The following is a 25,504-nucleotide window of genomic DNA, read 5'->3' on the forward strand; positions in this document are numbered from 1 at the left end:
AGAGCAGTGATGTTTTGGGGCTGTCGCCGAGCAACACGGACTTTCAACTCCCGCCACAGATTTTCTATGGGGTTGAGGTCTGGAGACTGGCTAGGCCACTCCAGGACTTTCAAATGCTTCTTGCTTCTACACTCCTTTGTTGCCCGGGCGGTGTGTTTTGGATCATTGTCATGTTGGAAGACCCAGCCTCGTTTCATCTTCAAAGTTCTCACTGATGGAAGGAGGTTTTGGCTCAAAATCTCACGATACATGGCCCCATTCATTCTGTCCTTAACACGGATCAGTCGTCCTGTCCCCTTGGCAGAAAAACAGCCCCATAGCATGATGTTTCCACCCCCATGCTTCACAGTAGGTATGGTGTTCTTGGGATGCAACTCAGTATTCTTCTTCCTCCAAACACGACGAGTTGAGTTTATACCAAAAAGTTCTACTTTGGTTTCATCTGACCACATGACATTCTCCCAATCCTCTGCTGTATCATCCATGTGCTCTCTGGCAAACTTCAGACGGGCCTGGACATGCACTGGCTTCAGCAGCGGAACACGTCTGGCACTGCGGGATTTGATTCCCTGCCGTTGTAGTGTGTTACTGATGGTGACCTTTGTTACTTTGGTCCCAGCTCTCTGCAGGTCATTCACCAGGTCCCCCCGTGTGGTTCTGGGATCTTTGCTCACCGTTCTCATGATCATTTTGACCCCACGGGATGAGATCTTGTGTGGAGCCCCAGATCGAGGGAGATTATCAGTGGTCTTGTATGTCTTCCATTTTCTGATGATTGCTCCCACAGTTGATTTTTTCACACCAAGCTGCTTGCCTATTGTAGATTCACTCTTCCCAGTCTGGTGCAGGTCTACAATACTTTTCCTGGTGTCCTTCGAAAGCTCTTTGGTCTTGGCCATGGCGGAGTTTGGAGTCTGACTGTTTGAGGCTGTGGACAGGTGTCTTTTATACAGATGATGAGTTCATACAGGTAACGAGTGGGGGACAGAAAAGCTTCTTACAGAAGACGTTACAGGTCTGTGAGAGCCAGAAATTTTCCATGTTTGAGGTGACCAAATACTTATTTTCCACCCTAATTTATGAATAAATTCTTTACAAATCCTACCATGTGGATTCATGGATTTTTTTTTTTCACATTCTGTCTCTCACAGTTGAAGTGTACCTCTGGTGCAAATTACTGACCTCTGTCATCATTTTAAGTGGGGGAACTTGCACAATCGGTGGCTGACTAAATACTTTTTTGCCCCACTGTATCTATATGGTCCGCCTCCTCTAGTTCAATTGATTCTAATTCTAATGTACTTCTCCCTGGCAGATTATTGAAGGAGCCAGTGGCAAGCAAAAGATTTTCAGCTATAATGCCATGTACAACACTAGCTACTCCAACATGGAGGACAACCGCAAACGGGAGGACCTAGTATACCAGTCAACAGTTCGGTGAGACTAGTACACTGAAATAGTGTTTTTGTTATGCTCTATGATAATTTTCCACAGAAAATCTGAGTTGTTAATAAAAATCATTCTTTGCATGAACAGACTTCCAGAAGTTCACATGGAGGATGATGGCCTGTATGAGTGCCATGTAGGGATTTATGACAGAAATTCCAAAGACAAAGTTATTCTAGCCTCTAGCAGTATCACCCTCACTGTCATAGGTATGTATTCATACTCATGTTGTCCCATGAACATCTCTGGCTGTATCAGTGGTTTTCTCTTGGCACCATGTATATCTTTTACTAAATTCTGTAGTAATTTATGGAAGTATTGTAAAGTATTTCATTATAGCTATAGTTTGGTTATAATTTGCCATTGGTGTATATTTTACAGGAAGAATTCATTACACTGGGGTAATAAGTTGTAAAAATAGTAAAAAAAAACATTATTGTAATGTTTTGAAATTTTTGCTCTTTGCACTCCAGTGTCAGCTCAGCTTCATTAAACACACCTTCAATGAAATGAAAGCACCTTCCTCTTTGACTGCCTTGGTCATTGTATTTTCTCTCCAGTACCTCCAAAGTCTATCTCTGTGGTGGTGGCCAACAGCCCAGCTCCATTCAGCCGCTACGAGGCTCAAAACTTCACTCTGGTTTGCATTGTTACAGGAGCAAAACCAGCTCCCATGGTGAGATGGAGAATTTTTATGTCTTTATCTCTCTTGAAAGATTTGGTATTTACATCACTGCTAAGTATGTGAGGAAGGATAACTTAATTGTTGATCATCAGCCTATTTATGAATATGGAAACAACTCAAATATTTTCCAGATAGAGTTGAAAACTGTGTTCTTTCTTTCACTGCAGAATTAATTTAGTGTGCACTGCTGGATTTGGTTGGTGCTCACATAAAAAGAGCAATAACCCCTACTTGATGCACCCTACAGCAGTTGGAAATTTGGAAGCAAAAAAGCTATTTAAAACTGTGTTCTGTACCCTGGATGACCTCTTTTGAACATTGGAATTGGGAATTTATTGCATTGGGAATTAATATTGGAGAATATTATGTGGCTGTAAGCAGGAAAACTCCAACAATCAGCAGTGCAGTGACAGCTCCTTTATTTACAGTATGCTTTCGTGTTTTCCACTTATGAAGCCAACAGAATTAGAGGCAATGTCATTTTAGAAACATAATTCTGGCTACCCTCCCTCCCTCCTCCCTCTTGCCCTCAGCAGAGATAGTTTCAGCCCTATCCCAGGCAGTGACCCTGAACTAGATAAGCAGAATTAAATAGATGGATACAATTCTTGCTGAAAATGCCACTACAAAATAAAAAAGCAATAGAGCAAGAACAATGCAGACCCATCTTATAGCAAAATGCAAAAGCTCTTATGTACACTGAAAGGATGGTTAGATTTTGTTATTCACCCTGTTCCTATTTCATTTCCCCCTTCTGCACTGTAAGCCTGTTTGGATGCCTAAACCTAAATGACTAAAAACAAAGATAAATCTAAACATGTTGCCACACGGGGAACAAATCCTGTATGTAAAGTTGTCTTAGCACTACCAACCCCTGAGAAGTGTCTGCTATCAGTGAAGACAACAGGAGCAAGTGCAACTGCCAATAACCTTGATAATGTCCAAGTTGGTGTCTATATCATAGACTTGTAAAAATTACAACCTGACGATTATTTGATTTTCCTGGTTGCTGCTTAGCCGTAAAAGGCTGAGTTATTATTATCTACTGGGCGGGTGGGAAAACAGGCGGCATGGACTTCCAAATGAATTAATAGCACAGGTGCAAATACTAAAAATCTCAGTGACCTCAACTTCAAGGTCAAGGTCAAAGGTCAACTTTTCTGAAAATCACCTGGAAGATTTCAGATTTAAACCATAGATCTATGGAGGAGGAGCCTGAGGGGTAGCACTGGTGGCTGCCAGCATTTTTAAAAATTTTACAGCTGTGGATGAGACTCACATTTCTGCACTATCCTACTAACTTTAACACACACAATGGAGTTCTCCAGCTGAACTTGACTTATGATTAAATGTCTTCAAAATGCCTAGTGAGCTAAGTTTTTCTCTCTCTGCTGTTTAGGTATACTTCAAGAGAGATGGTGAGCTTATTGATGTTGTGCCAACAGCCCAGCCTTTTTCTTCAGTAGGAGTTCAAAGTAAGAGCCCAGGTCACAAAAAGAGCTGGACTATGAACCAGGCAGGGCTTTGGAGTACCCAGGTGTTGACCAGTCGAGATGTTGATGACACCAAACCCCAGAGGACCCTGCTGGAGCAAGAGGAGAAGCAGGCCAGGCTAGACCATAATGGACCTGTTGACTCTCAGGGCCAAGAAGAAGAGTCCGAACTGAATCCTGAGGAAACCACTGAGATTATCCCTGAGACAATAGTGAGCAGGGAATTTCCCCGCTGGGTTCAGACTACTGACCCTCTCTATTACTTCTATCACCGGCAGCAGGCAGCAGGCGATGGCACCATGGAGGTTAGAGCCATGCTAACCTGGAGCCTCAACCCCCAGCTGGACAATGAGGCTCTATTCAGCTGTGAGGTCAACCACCCAGCTCTATCCATGCCCATGCAAGCTGAGGTCACATTGGGTGAGTCATTCACTAACTGGCTGAGCTAACATGCAAACAGAGTTGTTTTTAAATCCAGTCACATGTGTTCAGTGTCCAGTGTGTTATTTTTACATTTTTCCTCTTAGCTGCTCCCAGAGGACCTAAGCTGTCCATGAGTCCCAGTAAAGCCAAAGTGGGAGATACAGTGCGGATCACTGTCCAGGGCTTCCAGCTGGGACCTTCTGCAGTGAGTATTCAACACAGAGACTCTAAAAATCATTGTGAAGTTTAAAAATCTGAACTTGTAGTACTTCTGTTGGATAGCTGTGACAGTTTCAATGGCATAAAATTTAAAATGCTTCTCATGCTCACACACCTGTGTGTCCACAGAGTGAAGTCTTCCCTGAGCCAATGTTCACTTGGACCAAGGTTGGTGGGGATCTGCTCGATGGCAGAGCAGTCCATAACGGAAGGGAACTCATCCTGGAGAGAGTCCCTGCTGAGCTCAATGGCTCCATGTTTCGCTGCACAGCCCAGAATCCTCTGGGCTCCACGGATACCCACACCCGCCTGATCGTGTTTGGTGAGTTGTTTGTGTAGGGATTAGTTCTGATCAGTCAATGCTTTCGGTCTTTTCAAAGCGAATCTTGTGTTTTTACAGACAACCCAAGACTGAAGAGAGGAAAAGAACATTACATTGGTACGTCAGTTTCAGTACAGCTACAACTGTGACGGTGGCAACTTTGCACGAGTCTAAAAGAAAAACAAGAAGTATAAAAAGAGAGTGACCTCAAGGTGTGGGCTTTTTGGGAGTTCCCAGCACATTTTAATAACTACACATAATCTGATTACCTCCAGGAGGTAGGGCAGGTCATCTGCTACTCAAAGGTCGGTGGCTCAGTCGCTGGCTCTTCCAGTCCACAGTGCCCTGAGTGAAGATACTGAATCCCAAATTGCAAATTCATGATAGAAAACAGTTAAAGGCATTGAATTAAGTGATGAATCAATGTGTCAAAAGTATTTACAGTACAAGGTTTATTTTTGAAACTGTTTGCAGTTTTTATTTATTTATATAGTATTTATGCACCAGGTGTGTAGTTAGAAGAAAGGACAGTGTGTTTGTCAGTGTGACACTGATGTATTTGTGATCATTTTCAAACTTTGGAGTTTTGCGCGCACACACACACACACACACACACACACACACACACACACACACACACACACACACACACACACACACGTACTGGATTGATAGATAACAGGACAAACTGGCTGGTTGACAGTACAAATACCACATGCTTGGATAGGAGGTTGTTACATCAGCATTTGAATTTTGTCTTGTTTGTGTGCAGCCATCAACACAGCAGTCGGTCGGCACTCCTTCACATTATCCACCATTCTACTGCTGAGATTCACCTGTGAGCTGACGTGACCCGAAGCTCTGCTCTGCTGCTAAACACACTACCCAACTTCCTGAGGCACCATCAGTGACCATCAAGTAGTTAAACCTCCAACCAGTCCTTCTGCTTGAGCACCTAGGAGGAAGGACTCATTCTGATTCTGCATTAGACACAGAATGAAGTTTCAGAGGCAATTTACATGTAATCTTGGGAATACTTGAGATTTACCACTACCATAGGGATAATAGTAGATAGATTGTAAGTCAGCATTATCAGCTGCCGGGATTTTGATTCATAGCATCACTCCGACTGCCAGATTTATGTTATATAAACAAAAACAAAAACAAAAACCCACAACCCAGGCCAACTCAAAGACACATCAAATATTGATTAGTTAGGGCTATTATTCAAAAAGATCTGGTGAACAAGTTCTCTAGAAATCATCAAATCTGGACAGCTTTCACGTTCTTACATAAAATAGCTGATGTTTTGGGGGTCTGATTGTTCCTTCTAGTGATGGGATTTCCAGCTCTTTTTAGAGAACCGGATCTTTAGGCTCGGCTCACTAAAAAGAGCCGGCTCTTTCAGCTCCGAACCGGCTCTTCAGGTTGTTTTGTTGCTTTTATTTATTTATTTTAAACAATAATATAAAATTATGCACAAAAGGAGTTACCGTACTAATGTAAAAAAAATGTGGTTTTATTTATATATGTTTATATATAAATATATGTGGTGGCCCCTAGAGACAAAGCACGTACAAACTCCAAAAAGCACATACAACTTCCAAAACAGAGCTACCTAGATCACTTAAATTACACAATTGAAAGCATATGTGTATGGTTTGTGTATTTATACACAAGCACTCATATATATTCAAATAATTAAACAAAAAATGTTCATTTACCTGTTACTACCACACACCAAATGCGGTCGTTGGTACTTGCTGGCTTGTGTAGCCACTAGGTAACAAAAGCTCAACACTGCACCTAGCATTCTGGAGCACTTCTGTTGTGTTTTGTACGTGTTTTGGAGATTTACGTGCTTCAGGGTTTGTACGTGTTTTGAAGTTTGTATGTGCTCTGTCTCTAGGGGCCACCGTAAATATACTTTTATTTATTCACTCCACATAAAATGTAATAAATAAATCATATAATACAAAAACCAACTAGTCACATTTCAACTTTTAACTATTTACATTTTCAGCTTTTTCCTTTTAAACAAATTTAAAATGAAACAACATAAAACACTACAAACCACAACACAATTAAATATAAATTAAAATATGAAAACAAAAAGAACATGCATATTCTCTGTCATATGGGCCTGCATGAATAAACTTTCTGAATCCTTTATCATCCGCAACTGAAAATAGTTGTGGATGATTACTATACCTTTCTACAACACGTTCTCACTCCCAAAGCGTAACATTCTACGCTAGGTGACAAATCGTCAACATATTACGTTTTCGGGCACCCAACACATTCCTACATGATGACATCGGAAAACTGAGGACATGTGAGAACCGTTTGGACTCAATCTACACATGTTTGCTCTTTTCCTTAAAATCGCTTGGGAAAACACTATTTCATGTCATTAAAGTGCTGGTTACAGTTAGAAATAAGGTTATGGTTAGGCTTAGGGATAAGGTTATGGTTTAGGGCTGCAATACAGGGCTGGAACGTCTATTACTGCGGGAGCGTAATTCCACTGGATTTAATCCATAACCCGGCGCGTGCCATAACAACGCGGAAGGTCACCTTTCGCGTTCCTCATTGTCCTGGTTCTGTTATTTTTCAATACTTGCTTGGTTAAGATTCATATTCAAAACATCATAAATTTATTTCAGTTAGTGCAACAAAAACTGAAATAAATGACTAAAAATAAAATAAGATACTGTGCTGTGATACAGTGATTCAGACTTCCTCGAGTCTCTAAATTGGACGGCAGTTTACCAAACTAGTGAATGAATAGATTATATAGAAGATAAAGATTTATTGAACAAACTAAAACAATGTTTTTTAAACATAAATATGAATAAAAATGGACAGGAATATTATTCCAGATTAAATAAACTTTAAAAAAAAACTTTAACTTTAAATATTCTGTCAAAATCAGGCAAGTTAGAAATATGAACACATGGCCAAAAACCCCAGAAAAAATACACAAGGTTCGAGCCGCATGTAGATGGAGCTGGGGCATTGCTTCAGGAATGGAACTAATAAACTGTGTGGGCCATTCAGTGTCATACTTTCCCTTGAGTCTATCACTACACTGCAGCTCCATCTGAATCTGCACAGGTGCAGTTCAGCAAAGTCCGCTGACTTGGTTCAACATTGCTTGGCAACAGGGAAGGTAAGGCAGGTTGCACTGGTGCGTTTGTGACAGCTTCACTTGAAATGCCTTCACCACATCATACATGTCCATGAACTGACAGATTTCCTTGCTGAGCTTAAAAACTCTATTGAGAATTTTTATCCCAACTCAGCCAACGGACGTCAGTATGATAAGGAATGTCGGCAAATTCTGAATCTATTTCCCACATAAAAGACTGAAATTGACGGTGATTTAAACTTTTAGCTCAGATAAAATTTACGGTTTACGTTACGGAGATCATTACATGCTCCATTTTTAGGACTTTACCACACAGCCTTTCCTGGTGTGTGATGCAGTATGCTGTTAACTCACGGTACAGTTCTCCTCCTGCATCTTTACTCGCATCCTGCTGACTAGTCCGCTTTTTTCATCGCACAACACCGGCGCTCCATCTGTTGTAAGTCCAACAAGTTTGTCCCATGGTAGTTTCATGTCGGTTACACTTTGACATATGTTTTCAAAAATGTCTTTTCCTGTTGTTGTCCCATGCATCGATTTAATGTTCAATATTTCCTCTCCACGGATGAAGATGGTCAGCTGTGCAATGTCCATCATGTATGTACTTTCATCCACAGCAAGAGAGTATGCAATAAAGCTTTTGCTTCTTTCACACAACTGTGTTCTTAAATCAGTGGCCATCTCACAAACCCGATCAGCAATCGTATTTCTCCTCAGGCTCACATTTGCCAAAATCTGCATTTTGTCTGGACACAAGACGTCGCACAGCTTCATCATGCAGCTCTTCAGAGTGGTACCGGGCTGATTTGGCTCCTCTGCTACAATAAAACTTGCTTTCACAACAGCTTCACTTTGTGATTTTGCTCTGGTGAAAAACATCTGCTGAAATGTCAGATTTTTCTTTAGCTCTTCTACTTTCTGTAGTTTCTGCTCTGCATATCCTGACGTTTTGTCTCGTAGTGCTGTCTTAAATTAAATTCCTTAATTACAGCCACATTAGCTCCACTAATAAGTAGAGATGGACCGATCCGATATTACATATCGTATCGGTCCGATACTGACGTAAATTGCTGGATCTGATGTTGGAGAGAAATAAAAAATGTAATCGATCCATTATATATCAAAAAAGCACCTCACAAAACTTGCGACACGGCGTAACTCGGCTCATAACCGTAGCACATTGGAGCAGTGTGCCCACGTGATAGAGCGGCTGTGTGTATTTATAGCCTCTACCAAACCTGCATTTCATCCATAGCTGGACTGGCCATCGGGCATACCGGGCATTCGCCCGGTGGGCCGATGGTGAATTTTCGTTTTTATGGGCCGATGATTTTTTTTTTTTTATAACAGTATAAACAATGAAAGGTGATGGATTGGCCAGATGCTGGCAGATGTGTAAAAATAACTCAGTTGTTTGGTGGTGGCTATGGCAGAGCTGCCACAAGAGGCCAGGTGGATGAGGGAAAGGGGAGGCAGGAGGAGCAGAGACCCGAGGCGGCCGCCGGTCCATGTGTCAGGTGAACTGAACTTCAGGTAAGAAGTTATGACCAGCAATCTATCTGGGTCAGATATAAACCAAGTTTAGGTGTAGTTTATTTTCGTTGTGCTGAGTTTTTACCGTCAGTTACAATAACTTGTACTGCGTACTAGCTAGCATGACGGAGTTTCTACAGCTGGGTGGGTGCTATGTTACTGATAGTGAACTTTATTTTATTCATAAGGTTAGTTAGTAGAGTTGCCAACGGTCCCGTAAAAAACGGAATTGTCCCGTATTCATAGAAAATGTTACGCGTTTTGCATTGAGGTGAAAAGGAACACAGTTTGTCCCATACTTCAGCTAGAATGGAAAAAGACACAAAGCTGGAGTTTTTCTCTGTCTTTACGCTGTCAGCTGTTTCTTCTTCTCTCATTCAGTCATGAAACTGATCAATGATCAGCTGATCGGCTTTTCTCTCTTGCTTGTTTATCGCCCACTTTGCGCCAGAAAGAGGAAACCAGCGGTTGTCGTGCTAAACAACAAACAGCAGCACGTTTAAGCTTGATCAGCTGATGTTTGCTGGAGCCACAGCTGTAAAAGCTGCTGGTCATTATGTCGGTTTGGTTATCTGGGGAGAGGAAAACATGAAGATGAAACCAGGAGATGTCCTTACTGAATCATCAGAGCTGAACAGGTGATGGAGAAACAGGTTTACTTTTTAGGTGATATGAATGAGTTGAAGGGAAGTTATGAACTGTTTTTGAGAGACAAATAACACCAGGATCCTTTTATAAATAGCTGACAGCTGGTAACTGTGCAGGGGCGGGTCTAGCAAAGCTTTGCCAGAGGGCCAGGAAGGGCATTAACAGGGAGAGGGGGGCACAAAGAAATACTTTTCTTTCTTATTCTCATTTAAAATGTCTCGCTTTTATTAAATAATTATCTGAATCTTACAACCAAAGTTTTTATCTGATGTACAACGTATAGAAATCATACATATACCAACAAGACAGTGTACATCACTGTACATTAGTTGTACATTAGTTCTCGCAGCTAGCTGCGTTCTTCATCGACGCACGAGCCGAGTGATCCACCACTAAGAGTCGTATTGTTTTTTTTGTTTCACTGTGGGTTGCCACATTCGTAGACGGGGAAAAGGGTTTGAAGGTATAACCCCCGGGCGCTCCTTCCCCCGCCGAAGCAGGGGAGAGGAAATATTGAACCCCCCGTGCTCCCTCCGCAGGAGGGAGGAGAGTTGGGTACCCAGAGGCACGCGGGCAGCGGCCAGGGCGAGACCGCCAGCCAGCGCTTTCGGTCGAGGTTCTCGTGGCGGGCCCTTACCGGTAGTTGCCGGACAGGGACCCCGGCGCCCGCCTCCAACGAGCCACAGTCCCGACTCTCCTCGGTCGGCCCTCAAAGGAAGCGGTCAGGGCTGTGGGCTCGCTTTGGCGTAGAGGCGGGGCGGGGCCGTCGGGTCGTCCGGCCAGTGACCAGGCCCAGATTAAGGCTCGAGCTCCGGTGGGGGACGCGCAAGCTGACAAACTCGGGAGATCCGCGACGGTGGCGGGAGACCCTCGGCGGCAAAAGGGAGACAACCGGGTGGACTGCAGGTGGGCCGCTCGGTATAGCCAGTAATGATCCTTCCGCAGGTTCACCTACGGAAACCTTGTTACAACTTTTACTTCCTCTCGATAGTCAAGTTTGATCGTCTTCTCGGCGTACCGCCGGGGTCGGTCACGGCCGATCCGAAGAACTCACTAAACCATCCAATCGGTTGTAGCGACGGGTTGTGTGTACAAAGGGCAGGGACTTAATCAACGCGAGCTTATGACCCGTGCTTACTGGAAATTCCTCGTTCATGGGAAATAATTGCAATCCCCAATCCCTATCACGAGCGGGGTTCAACGGGTTACCCACGCCTCTCGGCGAAGGGTAGACACACGCTGATCCACTCAGTGTGGCGCACGTGCAGCCCCGGACATCTAAGGGCATCACAGACCTGTTATTGCTTAATCTCGTGTGGCTGAACGCCACTTGTCCCTCTAAGAAGTTGGACTCAGACCGCACGGGGTCGAGTAACTAGTTAGCATGTCGGAGTCTCGTTCGTTATCGGAATTAACCAGACAACTCGCTCCACCAACTAAGAACGGCCATGCACCACCACCCACAGAATCGAGGAAGAGCTATCAATCTGTCAATCCTTTCCGTGTCCGGGGCGGGTGAGGTTTCCCGTGTTGAGTCAAATTAAGCCGCAGGCTCCACTCCTGGTGGTGCCCTTCCGTCAATTCCTTTAAGTTTCAGCTTTGCAACCATACTCCTCCCGGAACCCAAAGACTTTGGTTTCCCGGACGCTGCCCGGCGGGTCATGGGAATAACGCCGCCGGATCGCTAGTTGGCATCGTTTATGGTTGGAACTACGACGGTATCTGATCGTCTTCGAACCTCCGACTTTCGTTCTTGATTAATACCTAAATATTTAATATTTCCAGATTGTAGTGGGGCAGAAGAAGAATTATGGAAGGAGCAGTTAATTGGAAGAATTGTAGATTTTGACCAGTTAATTGAATAATCTGAAACTCTTGAAAACCAGTTTATTAGAGTAATTACCTCCGAAAGGTCTGTTTGTGAGTTTTGGAGAAAAAGCAACACATCATCCGCATAGAGACTGATTTTATGTTCTATGTTCTTACATTTTATGCCCTTAATTGTTGTAGCCTGTCTCAATGCTGCTGCCAGTGGTTTGATAAAAATTGAAAAAAGTGAGGGGGAGAGTGGGCATCCCAGTCTGGTGCCCCTCAGGAGACAGAAGCTGAAGGATGTCTGGTCATTTGTTCTGAAACAAGCTGTTGGGGAATTATATAATATTCTTAGCCAGTTTATGAAAGAGTTTCCAAAACCAAATTTGTGTAAAGTTGCAAATAAAAATTTCCAGTTAACTCTGTCAAACGCTTTTTCTGCATCTAGAGATAATATTGTGGTTTCAGTGTTTTTACTGTATGAGTAGTCTATTAAATTAAGTAATCTACGTGCGTTTGTTGATGAGTGCCTACCTTTTATGAAACCAGTTTGGTCAGGATGAATAAAAAGGGGGTTATGTTTATCAGGGCTTCCTGGAGTTCACCTGGCGTCAGTGGCGAATCCAGTGCCATTGCTTGACTGTCTAGTAATTTTGGAAGAGTTACGTTGTCAAGAAACTGATTAATTTCATTTTTAGACGGGTTTATTTGTGGTGAATATTAGAGATGGACCGATCCGATATTACGTATCGGTATCTGTCCGATACTGACCTAAATTACTGGATCGGATATCGGAGAAAAATAAAAAATGTAATCCGATCCATTAAATATCACGAAAGCACCTCGCAAAACTTGCAACACGCCGTAACTCGCCTCAGAACGTTAGCACGTCGGAGCAGTATGCATCACGTGATAGAGCGGCTGCCGCATGCGGGACCTGTCGTGGTCTGGATAGCATGTGGAGCTTCGCTAGCAACCCGGCATTTCATCTCCGACAAAGTTATCCCCGAGAGAAGTAAAGCAAGTGTGTAAGTCCATCTCTGAATGTTTGTAAAGCATTCCTGCGTTAAGCTTAACAAACGATATATGGAGCGACTGCCTCTTCCTGCTGCTACTTCAATCATGAAACTGCTCAATGATCAGCTGATCGGCTTTTCTGTCACGAGTCCGTCTCTCTTGTTTGTTTTTGGCCCACTTTGCACCAGAAAGAGGAAACCAGCGGCTAAACAACAGCAGCACGTTTAAGCTTGATCAGCTGTTGTTAGAATGTATTTAATATTAGTTTCTACACCAGGATCTTTTTCTAGTAGCTGACGCTGGTAACTGTGCAGGGGCGGATCTAGCAAAGTTTAGCCAGGGGGGCCGATAGGGCATTAACAGGGAAAAGGGGAGCAGAAAGACATACTTTTCTTTCTTATTCTCATTAAAAATGTCTAGCTTTTAATAAATAATTATCTGACACCCAAAGTTTTAATTTGATGCAAAATGAATAGAAGTCCATTACTGTATATAGTAACTATTAAGTCTAATATATATACCCTAGTAAGCTATAGTACTTTTTCCTTTGGGAAGGTACCATCTGTGCAGTCTGCAATTTTGTTGAGGAAAGATGTTGAATCTATTTAATATTTTAATATATTGAAAAATAATTGATTTCTGTGCATTTTTTTTTCACACTGCATCAAATTAAGGTTGATTACGTCGATTGAGCATCATGAGGTGGAGCGTGAGGGGTGGTTCCCTATTTTTTATTTATTTATTTTTGTTGTTGCTGGGAGTTTGAACCCTATTAGTTAGGTTGCTTAATATTTACGCTAAGTACTCTTTAAAATACCAGAATAGGGAGGATGGTGTAGGTTTAAGTTTATTAGATTGATCAGTATTGCTGAACTATGAAATATATTTTTTTGCATACAGGTATAACAGAATAGCTTTAGTGTAGTTGTTGTTTTAAACTTGAGTATGAACTTATACAAAATGCAGCAAGATATTTAAAAAAAACAGTTTTGTTGAAACACACTATATCGGATTCATATCGGTATCGGCAGATATCCAAATTTATGATATCGGTATCGGACATAAAAAAGTGGTATCGTGCCATCTCTAGTGAATATAGAGTTTCATAGAAATCCCTAAAAATGTTGTTTATTCTTCCAGGGTCATATATTGTGTTTCCAGATAAATCTTTAACAGCACATATAGTTGTTTTTTCTTTATTTATTTTTAACTGGTTAGCTAGAAATTGACCTGATTTGTTACTGTGTTCAAAATTCTGCAAGCGAAGTCTTTGTACTAGGAATTGTGTTTTTTTTATTAATAATTTCATTTAATTCTAGTTTTGTTTTGCATATTTTGTTCATTATTTCTTTAACTTGGTCGCACACGTAGGCTTCTTCTAAGGATTTGATGGTTTTTTTGGGGTTCCTGAATGTTTTTGTTTTCTTCTTTCTTTTTGTGTGATGAGAAAGAAATTATTTTACCTCTCATCACATCTTTCCCTGTTCCCATAGAACAGAAGCTGATGTTCCAGGAGTGTCATTAAAGTCTAAATATGCAGTCCACTCTTTTTAAAAATATTTAATAAAGTCTTCATCTTTGAGCAGCGATGTAGCGTTTTTCTTATGTATTAGTGTTAAAGATGCAGGAGCATGATCGCTGACAGCTATAGGGTGAATCTCAGTGTCTGAAATATCATTCAGCAGTGAGAGTAGGAGTGATGAACATGTGAGAAGAAAGAATATTCCTTACTGTTGGGGTGAAGGGAGCACCATGCATTGCAAAGGCCATAGTCGCTCATATACTGTTTGATTATATTTGTGGACTGCCAATTGCGCTGAGTTCCTGTGTTGAGTTGAGCCTATCCATTTCTTCATTTAATCCAAGGTTGAGGTCGCCTCCAAGAATAAGTGTGCAATCAAGGTGTTCAGAGAGTGCACTAAAAAATTCGTGGAAGAATGAGGGTTCATCAACATTTGGACCATATATACTTACAATACATAGCTTTTTGTTAAATACTGATAATTTAATAATAAGGAATCTACCCTCTGGATCTATAACTGTATCGAGTACTGTAAAATTAACATTTTTATGTATTAAAATTGCCCCTTTGTTTAGAATTATAACAGGCTGCAAACACATTAAGAAACTCAGTTGTTTTAAGTTTGTTTAAACCTGTGACAGGCCGGTCTCTTGTAATAAAACAACATCTGCCTGTAGTTTTTTAAGCTGGTTAAATATCTTTAACCTTTTTTTCTCTGGTGCCAGCTCCATTTACATTCCATGTGACAAACCTTAGTATGCCCATAATTGTGTGTGTATGTCTAATGATGTACGCTGGGTGTTTCGTTTAAATGGGGGAAGAGAATGTGGAAACATCACTTGTTTGTAAATAGAAAGAGAAAAAAAATGGGTGGTGAGAGGCTCCATAAGTCTGATTATGTGTGTGTATATTCACTAATATGAACAAGCGTGGCTTGCGTGTGTGTCCTATAAGTCTGTGTGTGCTGTGAGGCTGTTGTAAATGTGCTACCGTTGAGTGGATGTGTTTGCGTGATCGTGGTGTGTAAATATGCAGAAATATTGTTTGTAGGTGAGTAGGGAAGTAGGTGATCACAGCAGTGAAAGAAAAGAGAAAGAAAAAAAAACCCGAGAACGGTGAGTAACAACAACAAAAAGAAAAGAAACGGAAACATTCCAATTACAGCAATGACGGAGGGTGACGGTGTTATATCAGCTATGACATCATACTGATATTACTGTCACGGTTCTGGGTCCGTTGGACCCAGTATTTTGAGTTTATTATGTTTTGGTTCACTTTTGCATCATGGATTATTCTTTGTTTCTCTGGTACTTTGTGTTTCAGTTATCTTGGTGTTTTGGATTGTTTCTCATTCTCTTGTTGTGATGTTTATTATTATTATTATTATTATTATTAGAGTTTCATGTTTCTATTATCCATGTTTTAGGAATGGTGGTTTCATGTATAGTTCAGTTCCATGTTTCATTTTCTGTCTCTGTGTTGAGATTCATGTTTCCTGTTTTATTGTGAAAGTCTTTGTCTTATGTTAGTGTGTGCAGCTTTGTTCCCCATGTCTCGTTAGCCCTGATCTCTCCCAGCTGTGTCCCCCTCCTGTGGCCCATTTCCTCATTACTACCCTGTGTATTTAAGCCCTGTGTTTTCCCATGCCCAGTGTCGTGTCGTACCCTCAGATTATGCCTGTGTGTCCTTGGTCTCAGTGTTCCATCCTCACTTCATGTTTGTTTTCCTGCCAGCAATAAAGCTGAGGTTTTTGAGTTACAATTCTGTGTTCGAGTCCTGCATTTGGATCCTCATCTCTGCCTGCCCGCACACAGAGCCCTGACAATTACAAGGTTAGACTCATGTTAAAGGAGAGAGTGTGAATGAATAAGAAAAGAGTGTAGTGGGTTTTTATCTGGAGTGCAGTCAATATAACCACGGAGTGGTGCCGGGGTTGCGGTAGAGCTGTCCGTCCACATAGAGCCGGTCCACGGTGATGACAGCGCGGGAGCCTCTCTGGGTGAAGCTACGTCGAACTGGGAACAGGACCTTGCGTCGTTCCAGGATCTCTTTGGGGAACTGGTCGTTCACGCTGAAGTCCATTACTTTCAGCTCCCTGCCGCGACTCTTCACCTGTTCCTTCTTTTTGAATTGGCCGAATTTGGCCACAATTGGACGTGGTCTCCCAGTCGGCGACCTTACAGCCCCCAAGCGATGCACTGTTTCGAAGGCGATGTTCCTCCGGCAGCTTCAGGTGGGTTTTAATGAAGCGTTTCACCATTGCTTCCGCGTCCTCTCCGGCAGATTCTGGAATACCAGAAAACACAAGATTGTCTCGCAGCTACGGGCTTGTAGATCGATAACGGACTCTTTTATTTTCTATGTTTAACTGGGTCACGTTATCGGTGAGAGATTTGACCAATTCCCATAGCGTGGCATTTTCAGTGGCAAGCGTTTCCACCTGCTGCTGGCTGAATTCCAGGGATTCTCTCCGAGATTTAAATTCCCAGTGTAAAATCTCCACCAGGGACAGCCTCACATCAAAACTGGACAATCGCTTGTCGATTGACACCAGGATGTCTGCAATGTCTTTGCCGACAGGTGATGTTGTGCCGGAGGAGTGTGCCGGGCGACATCTCCTCGATGACGGTGTCTCAATTTTGGCCGGGGAAGATGCACTCTGAGCCTTCTTCATTACTAAATCTTGGAAGCACCGGTCGATGTAATCTTGGAGAGCGTCTAAACTCTCCCAGCTGTCCTCCAGGGTGTTAGAGATGACAGGAGAGATGTTGTTAGTTATATGACAATTGATTAGTTTATTTGGTAATACTGAAGCTTAAAGAAACTTTGTTAAATTCTACGCTACAATTCCCTTTTTTCCACCAAATCTCCGGCGTCTGATGTCACCTACAACATGGGTCGCTTACCTTTTCCCATCACTTCCGTCACGTCCATCAGTCCCTCTGGAGTCATCCCTGTTAGGTGCATAGAGGCACTTAACCTGCTTGAAAACCTGTCATTTATCCTAGATAAAATATTACTGAGATATAGAGCACATCTATAATAACAACTAATAAGCCAAACTACGGTGGCTGGGAAGTGCAAAGCGCAACAAATTAAAAATCTACAACAAATTAAAAATCCGCAACAAATTTAAAAACCGCAACAAATTAAAAAAACGCAACAAATTAAAAATCTACAACAAATTAAAAAACCGCAACAAATTAAAAATCCACAACAAATTAAAAAACCGCAACAAATTAAAAATCCACAACAAATTAAAAAAACGCAACAAATTAAAAATCCACAACAAATTAAAAAACCGCAACAAATTAAAAAACCGCAACAAATTAAAAATCCACAACAAATTAAAAATCCACAACAAATTAAAAAACCACAACAAATTAAAAATCCGCAACAAATTGAAAAACCGCAACAAATTAAAAAACCGCAACAAATTAAAAAACCGCAACAAATTAAAAATCCACAACAAATTAAAAAACCGCAACAAATTAAAAATCCTTGACGGAAAGGGATTGTCTGAAATACCGGAAGTCGAGAGTGATGTCACGAGAGGGGGCGTGGCCAGGATTTTTGGTTGAGGCGCCATGTTTCTGGGCCGAACAAAGCGCTAGCGAAAGTACACGGATAACACCAGCTATGGTTCGTACTTGCTGTGCGGTCGGTTGTAAAGTTAGATCGCACGACCGGCAAGGGAATAAGGTTGAAAATGGTTTATCTTTTCATTCTTTCCCCACCTGGAAGCAACATGAGGCAGCTCATGTATCGGATGTTACCAAAAGAAGGCGTCTAGTCTGGATAGCAGCTGTGAGACCAGCTGATATCCAGTTCTCTTCCATCTCCAAATATCTGTTGGTGTGCTCCAGACATTTTCATTCCGGTAAGTTATAGATATGTTCATATCACTCTTTATCGGTCTTTTAAGTCTGACATCACTAGCCGTGTCTTGGCTCAAACTCCCAAGAGCACCTGCAGGTCCATAAATCACACGATCACTGTGGCATCACTGAGTGTTGAAAAACTATCTAAAGTCTTTCATCTGTAATAAAATGATCAGCGTTCTGCTCTACCATGTGTAACAATTGAGTTTATCATCCAGGCATCCATGAAAACGAAATTAGCAGGAAGTTAGCTCGCTAGATTCCATCTAAATACAATATAGCATGTCCTAACTGAGGGATTTTGGAAACAAAGTCAAACGTACAGCTCTGCTATCACTTCCAACATAAATGAAGACAGAAAACTAAACAGCAGTGACGTTTGTAGGGTACTGAAGTTTGGCTAGCTGGTGTAAAACGATGTGCTACGTGACCGTTAGCGACACAGCTATGTTAGCATAATATAAACACTAACTTTTTCCACTTGATAAAAGTTATCGTGAGGATTCTCGGTGGTCAGGAACAAATGTAATCGCATGGCAGGATGCTGTAAACGGACCAAACTTCAGCCAGGAGAACAACTGAGATAATCCATCCACAAGGATGAATAGGATTAGTCATTCATATACTGCTGCATGGGCTGGGCTGTAGCTACATCGTAAGGTTTTAAAAACTGAGCTTTCAAATGATTAGTGGTGATAGAAGCAGTGGGAGGCCAACAGTGGTCACTTACTGTTTTTAGGAGTTTTTTGAGATTAAATAGAAGACAATACAAAACATTAAACATGTTAACAACACAAAACCCATATTAAACGCAGACTACTTCAGGCCTGGAAGCAGGATTTGTCACGCCATCACTTAAAGACCAGATAGCCTATTAGTTTTCTTTTCAATGCACTCTGAGGTCATAGCAAATTAGAAAAAAAAAAAACATCCTAATGAGTGATTTTGCAGAACTACGTGCTATTTATAGACTTGCTAATTATTTGGCATTATTGCAGCAGACCAGCCAATGAAATGGATGAAACATCGTGACTGGGTTCCAGCGCTACACAAGGGACCTGCTTCAAACATACCACCATGCCAATCAGATTACTTCTTCCATGTGAGGGTGAAGAGGTGACCCTTCTGGATAAGATGGTGAAGGTTTGCTGCCGTTTTGATGAACAGTGTGGTAGTAAAACCAGGGGAAAATGAAACTTGCTCCTGTTAAATATTCTTAAGTCTTGTGCTGTATAAATAGCGGTAATTTTTCAGAAGATAAATTGAAGTAATTGATAGTAAATTAAGTAGTGTTAGTAGTGGGTGATATCGTGTAAATGCTGTCATGATTTTGTGTAAACATTTTGTCTTTTATAAACTATAAATGACATGGATTCTACATTGTAACTGATGTGATGTTCTATAATAAAAAAGAGGCAAAAATTAGTTTGTTTCTTTATTGAACTTTTGAACAGTGGTACTCAGTCAGTACATATTCAGTAAATGCAAATTATTTACATGGCAGTGCACTTCAGGCATAAATCTAGACCCTTATATAAAACATTATGGGTCATTCCCACAACCCACAGCTTTACTGTGCTCCAGCAAAGTATCCAATAGCAGTGACAACTCCTCCACAGTAGCAGGTGGGATTTTTCTTTTTTGAGGACGACTCCTTTTACCTGTCAATACGGATGGTCTGTTTATGTTTTGATCCAGAGCCGTTTTTGGGCAGCTGAAGAGGAGAAGTCTATCTTATGGCCAACCTCTGGCTGTATCTTGGTCATATTACCCAGCAAAACCCAGTATGCAGGTTCATCTGTAACAGCCCTTGTGCCACAGATCCGCATTGTTGCTTCTACTTTAAAAAGAAGAACAGCGACATGGCTGCAGGTCTCCACGACTCCGGCCATACAGGTGCAGTGGGCGGCTTCAACCTTCCCTGTGATGCTCACAATGACCCATGGCTGCAATGCTGGTTCATTCAGTCTTTGAGAGTGCAGTACCTGAAACATACAAGTTACTAGTTAATTTAAAGACAAAGACTCTAATGAGCTAAGGCCAACATAAATGTGTTTTATCTACTTTCAAATCCATTTATCATAAATGTAACAAAGTGTTTAGAAAGTTAGCACATACATGTAATTTTCCATTTTTTTATGTATCCATCTATAGAACGCTGCATGTTATATTCCAAATCTGCCTGTTCTCTTTCAGAAACCTGACTTCAGAAAATGAAACTAAAGTATGTAATCACTTTATGGAGAAAGCATAAAGTTTGACTTTAGGTGACAATTATGGACACGTAATATGATAAGGAGATTCTGCAGGTCATTAATCAATGTATTATAGTAAAAAATGTATTTTTGTGACAAAGGACACAAACACGGAAGCAAGATATGTAATTAGGATTATTTCTAATAAATATGAATAAATAATTGCAATTTCTTTAACCACTGAGAATAACTAAATCCTTCAGGACAATGTCACATCAATGCACTGAACTCACTATGGCTACGTTCACACTGCAAATCTTAATGCTCAATTCCGATTTTTTTGTCTGCTTGTTCACACTACAAATAAAATGTGACAGCAAACGCGCTCCTTTGTGAACCCTCAAAGTGGCCCACATATGCAAAAGCAGATGTCACACACAACACGCTCTGTTTAGACCCAGACCAAACAGTATTGTTTGACTGATGGCCCTTAAATATAAAGACTTGTTTCAGACTTTGCTTTAAGTTATTTTGTTATTTACATATGGCCTAATAATTATCCTTATTGCCATTTTAGAGAGGAGCGGTGCTTCAAAGGATATGCAGATTTCTGTCAGAATCTGCAGATTATACAGTATAAATAAAATGTTCATGTTGTCTTCCCAACAGTTTCACTAACATCTACACGGGATGGACACGAAGCGCCGTTGTTCCTGACCACCGAGAATCCTCACGATAACTTTTATCAAGTGGAAAAAGTTAGTGTTTATATTATGCTAACATAGCTGTGTCGCTAACGGTCACGTAGCACATCGTTTTACACCAGCTAGCCAAACTTCAGTACCCTACAAACGTCACTGCTGTTTAGTTTTCTGTCTTCATTTATGTTGGAAGTGATAGCAGAGCTGTACGTTTGACTTTGTTTCCAAAATCCCTCAGTTAGGACATGCTATATTGTATTTAGATGGAATCTAGCGAGCTAACTTCCTGCTAATTTCGTTTTCATGGATGCCTGGATGATAAACTCAATTGTTACACATGGTAGAGCAGAACGCTGATCATTTTATTACAGATGAAAGACTTTAGATAGTTTTTCAACACTCAGTGATGCCACAGTGATCGTGTGATTTATGGACCTGCAGGTGCTCTTGGGAGTTTGAGCCAAGACACGGCTAGTGATGTCAGACTTAAAAGACCGATAAAGAGTGATATGAACATACCTATAACTTACCGGAATGAAAATGTCTGGAGCACACCAACAGATATTTGGAGATGGAAGAGAACTGGATATCAGCTGGTCTCACAGCTGCTATCCAGACTAGACGCCTTCTTTTGGTAACATCCGATACATGAGCTGCCTCATGTTGCTTCCAGGTGGGGAAAGAATGAAAAGATAAACCATTTTCAACCTTATTCCCTTGCCGGTCGTGCGATCTAACTTTACAACCGACCGCACAGCAAGTACGAACCATAGCTGGTGTTATCCGTGTACTTTCGCTCCTCTTTCGCTAGCGCTTTGTTCGGCCCAGAAACATGGCGCCTCAACCAAAAATCCTGGCCACGCCCCCTCTCGTGACATCACTCTCGACTTCCGGTATTTTAGACAATCCCTTTCCGTCAAGGATTTTTAATTTGTTGCGGTTTTTTAATTTGTTGTGGATTTTTAATTTGTTGCGGTTTTTTAATTTGTTGCGGATTTTTTAATTTGTTGCGTTTTTTTAATTTGTTGTGGATTTTTAATTTGTTGTGGATTTTTAATTTGTTGCGGTTTTTTAATTTGTTGTGGATTTTTAATTTGTTGTGGTTTTTTAATTTGTTGTGGATTTTTAATTTGTTGTAGATTTTTAATTTGTTGTGGATTTTTAATTTGTTGTGGTTTTTTAATTTGTTGTGGATTTTTAATTTGTTGCGTTTTTTAATTTGTTGTGGATTTTTAATTTGTTGTGGATTTTTAATTTGTTGTGGTTTTTTAATTTGTTGCGGTTTTTTAATTTGTTGCGTTTTTTTAATTTGTTGTGGATTTTTAATTTGTTGTGGATTTTTAATTTGTTGCGGTTTTTTAATTTGTTGTGGATTTTTAATTTGTTGTGGTTTTTTAATTTGTTGTGGATTTTTAATTTGTTGTAGATTTTTAATTTGTTGTGGATTTTTAATTTGTTGTGGTTTTTTAATTTGTTGCGTTTTTTAATTTGTTGTGGATTTTTAATTTGTTGTGGATTTTTAATTTGTTGCCGTTTTTTAATTTGTTGTGGATTTTTAATTTGTTGCCGTTTTTTAATTTGTTGCGGATTTTTAATTTGTTGCCGTTTTTTAATTTGTTGCGCTTTGCACTTCCCAGCCACCGTAGCTCTGCTTCAGTAGCAGCATTTTTCTTTTTGTGTCCTGACTCATGTATGTTTTCTGTTTTGGTTGATTATTTTATTTTGTTGGTTTGGAAGCGAATTTGTGACCATACTTGTGGATCACAGTGACACATAGTGATTAGGCATATGATTTACAAATGCCCAGTTTTAGAACTGTGAGCAATTCAAAGTTTAAATATATATATATATATATATATATATATATATATATATATATATATATATATATATATATATATTAGTGCTGTCAATAGATTAAAAAAAAACAACTAACTAATCTCACAATTTTCTGTTATTAATTGCGATTAATCTCAATTACTTTATTAATAGCCTGGCTCCAATTACATTTTTTTATTCTTTATATTTTAAGATTGTAACAGACATTTATGCAACACAATGAAGTAAATGCAGAATAAACACAAAGAATGTATGCTGAAATTCAAAGAGAATTTTAATGGTTTTCATCAATCTTTAACACAGTGAAAACTTACAAAAAACCTTTAAGGCCATCAACAGTGACTGAACCCAGGCCTACAGGTTAAAGTGAATATCATAACAATAAAGGGTGCACAAAACTCAGTATTTAAAACACAAAAAGACACGGCTGAAAACCCAGAATGTTGAACATTTTTCACTTCAAAGGAGCAATCTGGATTAGTCCTTCTTTGCACTCAGCCAGTTACTGAGGCAGACTATTCTGTTTACATTGTCTGATGACAAAGAAGCACGCTTCTTTTGAATGATGTGACCTGAGAGTGAGAATAATCTCTCACAAGGCACTGTGGTTGCAGGGGTTGACAGGTACTTGCGTGCAATAGGTGCCAGCCTGGCATGTGCTCCTTCTCTCTTTAACCACCACTGTAGTGGACACTCTCCTATGTCAATTTTGGGCTCTGCTTTGTACAGATTCAGACAGCAGTCTATAGCATCTTCCTCTTCCTCTGTATCTGAATCAGGAGAACCCAGCAAGCAGATGGACATCTTGCTCTTCTTTGGTGAGGGTTCCTCTGTTGTCTGAGCAGATGGTTGGTGTGCATCCGTCTCTGACATCAGAAGGTCATGTACTGATGCCCACACCTCTCTTCTTTCATCTTTGGAAAGGCATTTAAGGTCTTTAAACCTGGGATCAAGGGCAGTAGCGATCTTCAGCCATGTGAGATTGCTGCTGTCCCTCCGCTGAGCTAGGTCTGTGGTAAAAATCTTCTTAAACCTCAAAACGTAGACTGGGTCATCATCTGAGGGCTCCATAATCCTGAACAAATGACACAAGGCTGGCAACACCATGGAACAAGAGACATACCGCTCTCCTCCCAGCAGTTCGGTAACATATCTGCAATAGAAAGATCAAGTCTGTATTTTTCTATTAATCACACAGAGACAAACATAAATACCACATATGAAAATACACAGAGAGGTGGAGGTGGAGAACATACTTGAAAACAAAGCTAGAATGCAAAGATAGACACACAATCATGAGAAACAAAATGATTTACCTGCAAGGTTCCAGTAGTTCCTCCAGCTTTTGCAGTCTGTCAAGCTCCTGGTCAGTCAACATAGTCACCTTGCTGTTTTGTTGAGTCAGGATGGTGGTCAGCCCAAATTTGTTTCTCTGGATCCGCTTGATCATCTCTAGGGTGGAGTTCCATCTTGTTGGAACGTCCTGAACAAGCGGTTCTGTTTGATGTCCATGTGCAGCTTGCTGTGCCTTTAATTCCTGAGCGTTTGCTGGACTATGCTTAAAATGTCCAACAATCTTGCGACATTTGGCCAGAGCCCTTTCAAATGCGCTGTCATTAAGAGAAACTGTGACCGTTCTTTGCAGAATGTGGGCCATGCAGGGCATGTGTTCAAATGGAAGTAGTCTGGCGGCTGCAACCATGTTACGAGCACTGTAGGTGCCAAGCGTGGTTACCTTGTCCTTGATTTTCCATTCGTTTGCAACATTCAGAAAATGGTCAGCACACGCCTCAGCATAGTGTCTCTCTTCAGTTTTACTCACTGTTAGTGCAAACGATTGCATAGTCCAGTCGTTATCAATAAAATGCGCCATGACCCCCAAGTAATTATCGTTGTTCACCGAAGTCCAGTGGTCTCCGGTGAGAGCGACATTCCTTACTTGCACAAGCTTGCTGGACTGCTGAGCCCTCTGGTCCCCATACAAAGTGTGCAGTCTCGACACAATGGTTCCTCTCGAGGGCAGATTGTAACACACATCTCCTGATGCAGCACGAATGACTTCTCTCAGTCCATCATCTTCTACTATGCTAACTGGTCGGCAGTTTTTAGCTATCCAAACAACCAAGGAATTGGTTACCTTTTCTCTCACATTTTTTGTTATTCGTCCACAAGCACCATACTCCTGAAGCGTAGACTGGCGAGGTCCCGTAGAGGTGGATTCAGTTGGGTGTTTTGCTCTCAGGTGATACGCCAGTGATGAACTGCTTCTGTGGTACTTGAATTCAGCTTTGCAAATTGTGCATATTACTCTCGTTTTGTCCAACAAGCCATCAGGCAACTTCTTAAAGAGAAACTTTCCACCCAAAAGTCCGCCCTCGTCCATGCTTGCGTGTGTTAGCTAGTGTTAGCTAGATAGTAGCATGGTGTCACTTCTTCTTCTAATCATTTCTGTCAGGCCAAACGCCAGCATAGCACACTGTTGCCCCCTCCTCCAGAGGTGCTCATGAATTTAAAGGTCTTAGATTACAGGAAATTAATAAAAAAACAAAATCAGCGTTAAATTTTTTTAATGCATTAAACATTTCGCGTTGATCTTAACAATTAACGCGATAATTTT

The 25,504-nt window shown here is 41.0% G+C and overlaps 2 protein-coding genes and 2 long non-coding RNA genes across 9 annotated transcripts in view; 2 read left to right on the forward strand and 2 right to left on the reverse strand.

Moving 5' to 3' along the window:
* The window catches only part of igsf21b (immunoglobin superfamily, member 21b), a 44,457-nt gene extending 38,264 nt beyond the window's left edge, over positions 1-6,193 (forward strand). For all 6 annotated transcript variants that reach the window (XM_082518903.1, XM_082518905.1, XM_082518907.1 and 3 more), the window contains 8 exons: positions 1,316-1,437; positions 1,537-1,655; positions 2,007-2,122; positions 3,531-4,044; positions 4,152-4,252; positions 4,396-4,588; positions 4,667-4,705; positions 5,361-6,193. In XM_082518903.1, coding sequence (XP_082375029.1) covers positions 1,316-1,437; positions 1,537-1,655; positions 2,007-2,122; positions 3,531-4,044; positions 4,152-4,252; positions 4,396-4,588; positions 4,667-4,705; positions 5,361-5,440 — 1,284 coding nt within the window. In that variant the 3' untranslated portion in view covers positions 5,441-6,193. The remainder of the gene's footprint in view (positions 1-1,315; positions 1,438-1,536; positions 1,656-2,006; positions 2,123-3,530; positions 4,045-4,151; positions 4,253-4,395; positions 4,589-4,666; positions 4,706-5,360) is intronic.
* An 11,172-nt stretch (positions 6,194-17,365) lies between these two features.
* Positions 17,366-21,557, forward strand: LOC309697189. Its single transcript, XR_014273764.1, has 3 exons — positions 17,366-18,151; positions 19,151-20,048; positions 21,017-21,557. It is a non-coding gene; the product is annotated as an uncharacterized lncRNA (long non-coding RNA).
* On the reverse strand, positions 19,575-22,465 carry LOC309697191. Its single transcript, XR_014273765.1, has 2 exons — positions 21,579-22,465; positions 19,575-20,137 (listed from the first exon to the last, which is right to left on the reverse strand). It is a non-coding gene; the product is annotated as an uncharacterized lncRNA (long non-coding RNA).
* A 720-nt stretch (positions 22,466-23,185) lies between these two features.
* On the reverse strand, positions 23,186-25,504 carry LOC309697764 (E3 SUMO-protein ligase ZBED1-like). Its single transcript, XM_082519877.1, has 2 exons — positions 24,204-25,504; positions 23,186-24,040 (listed from the first exon to the last, which is right to left on the reverse strand). Exons 1-2 carry the CDS (start codon positions 25,268-25,270, stop codon positions 23,365-23,367), a joined length of 1,743 nt encoding a protein of 580 aa, XP_082376003.1. The 5' UTR covers positions 25,271-25,504; the 3' UTR covers positions 23,186-23,364.

Source organism: Aulonocara stuartgranti, assembly GCF_965226115.1.
Source record: "Aulonocara stuartgranti genome assembly, chromosome: 20".
Taxonomy (NCBI): Eukaryota; Metazoa; Chordata; class Actinopteri; order Cichliformes; family Cichlidae; genus Aulonocara; species Aulonocara stuartgranti.

Excerpts from the sequence above, each read along its gene's own strand:
- LOC309697764 (XM_082519877.1), bottom strand. The coding sequence starts at position 25,270 with ATGGACGAGGGCGGACTTTTGGGTGGAAAGTTTCTCTTTAAGAAGTTG. Across the intron at positions 24,041-24,203 it reads GAACTACTGGAACCTTGCAG|ATATGTTACCGAACTGCTGG; the intron begins GTAAATCATTTT and ends TTTCTATTGCAG.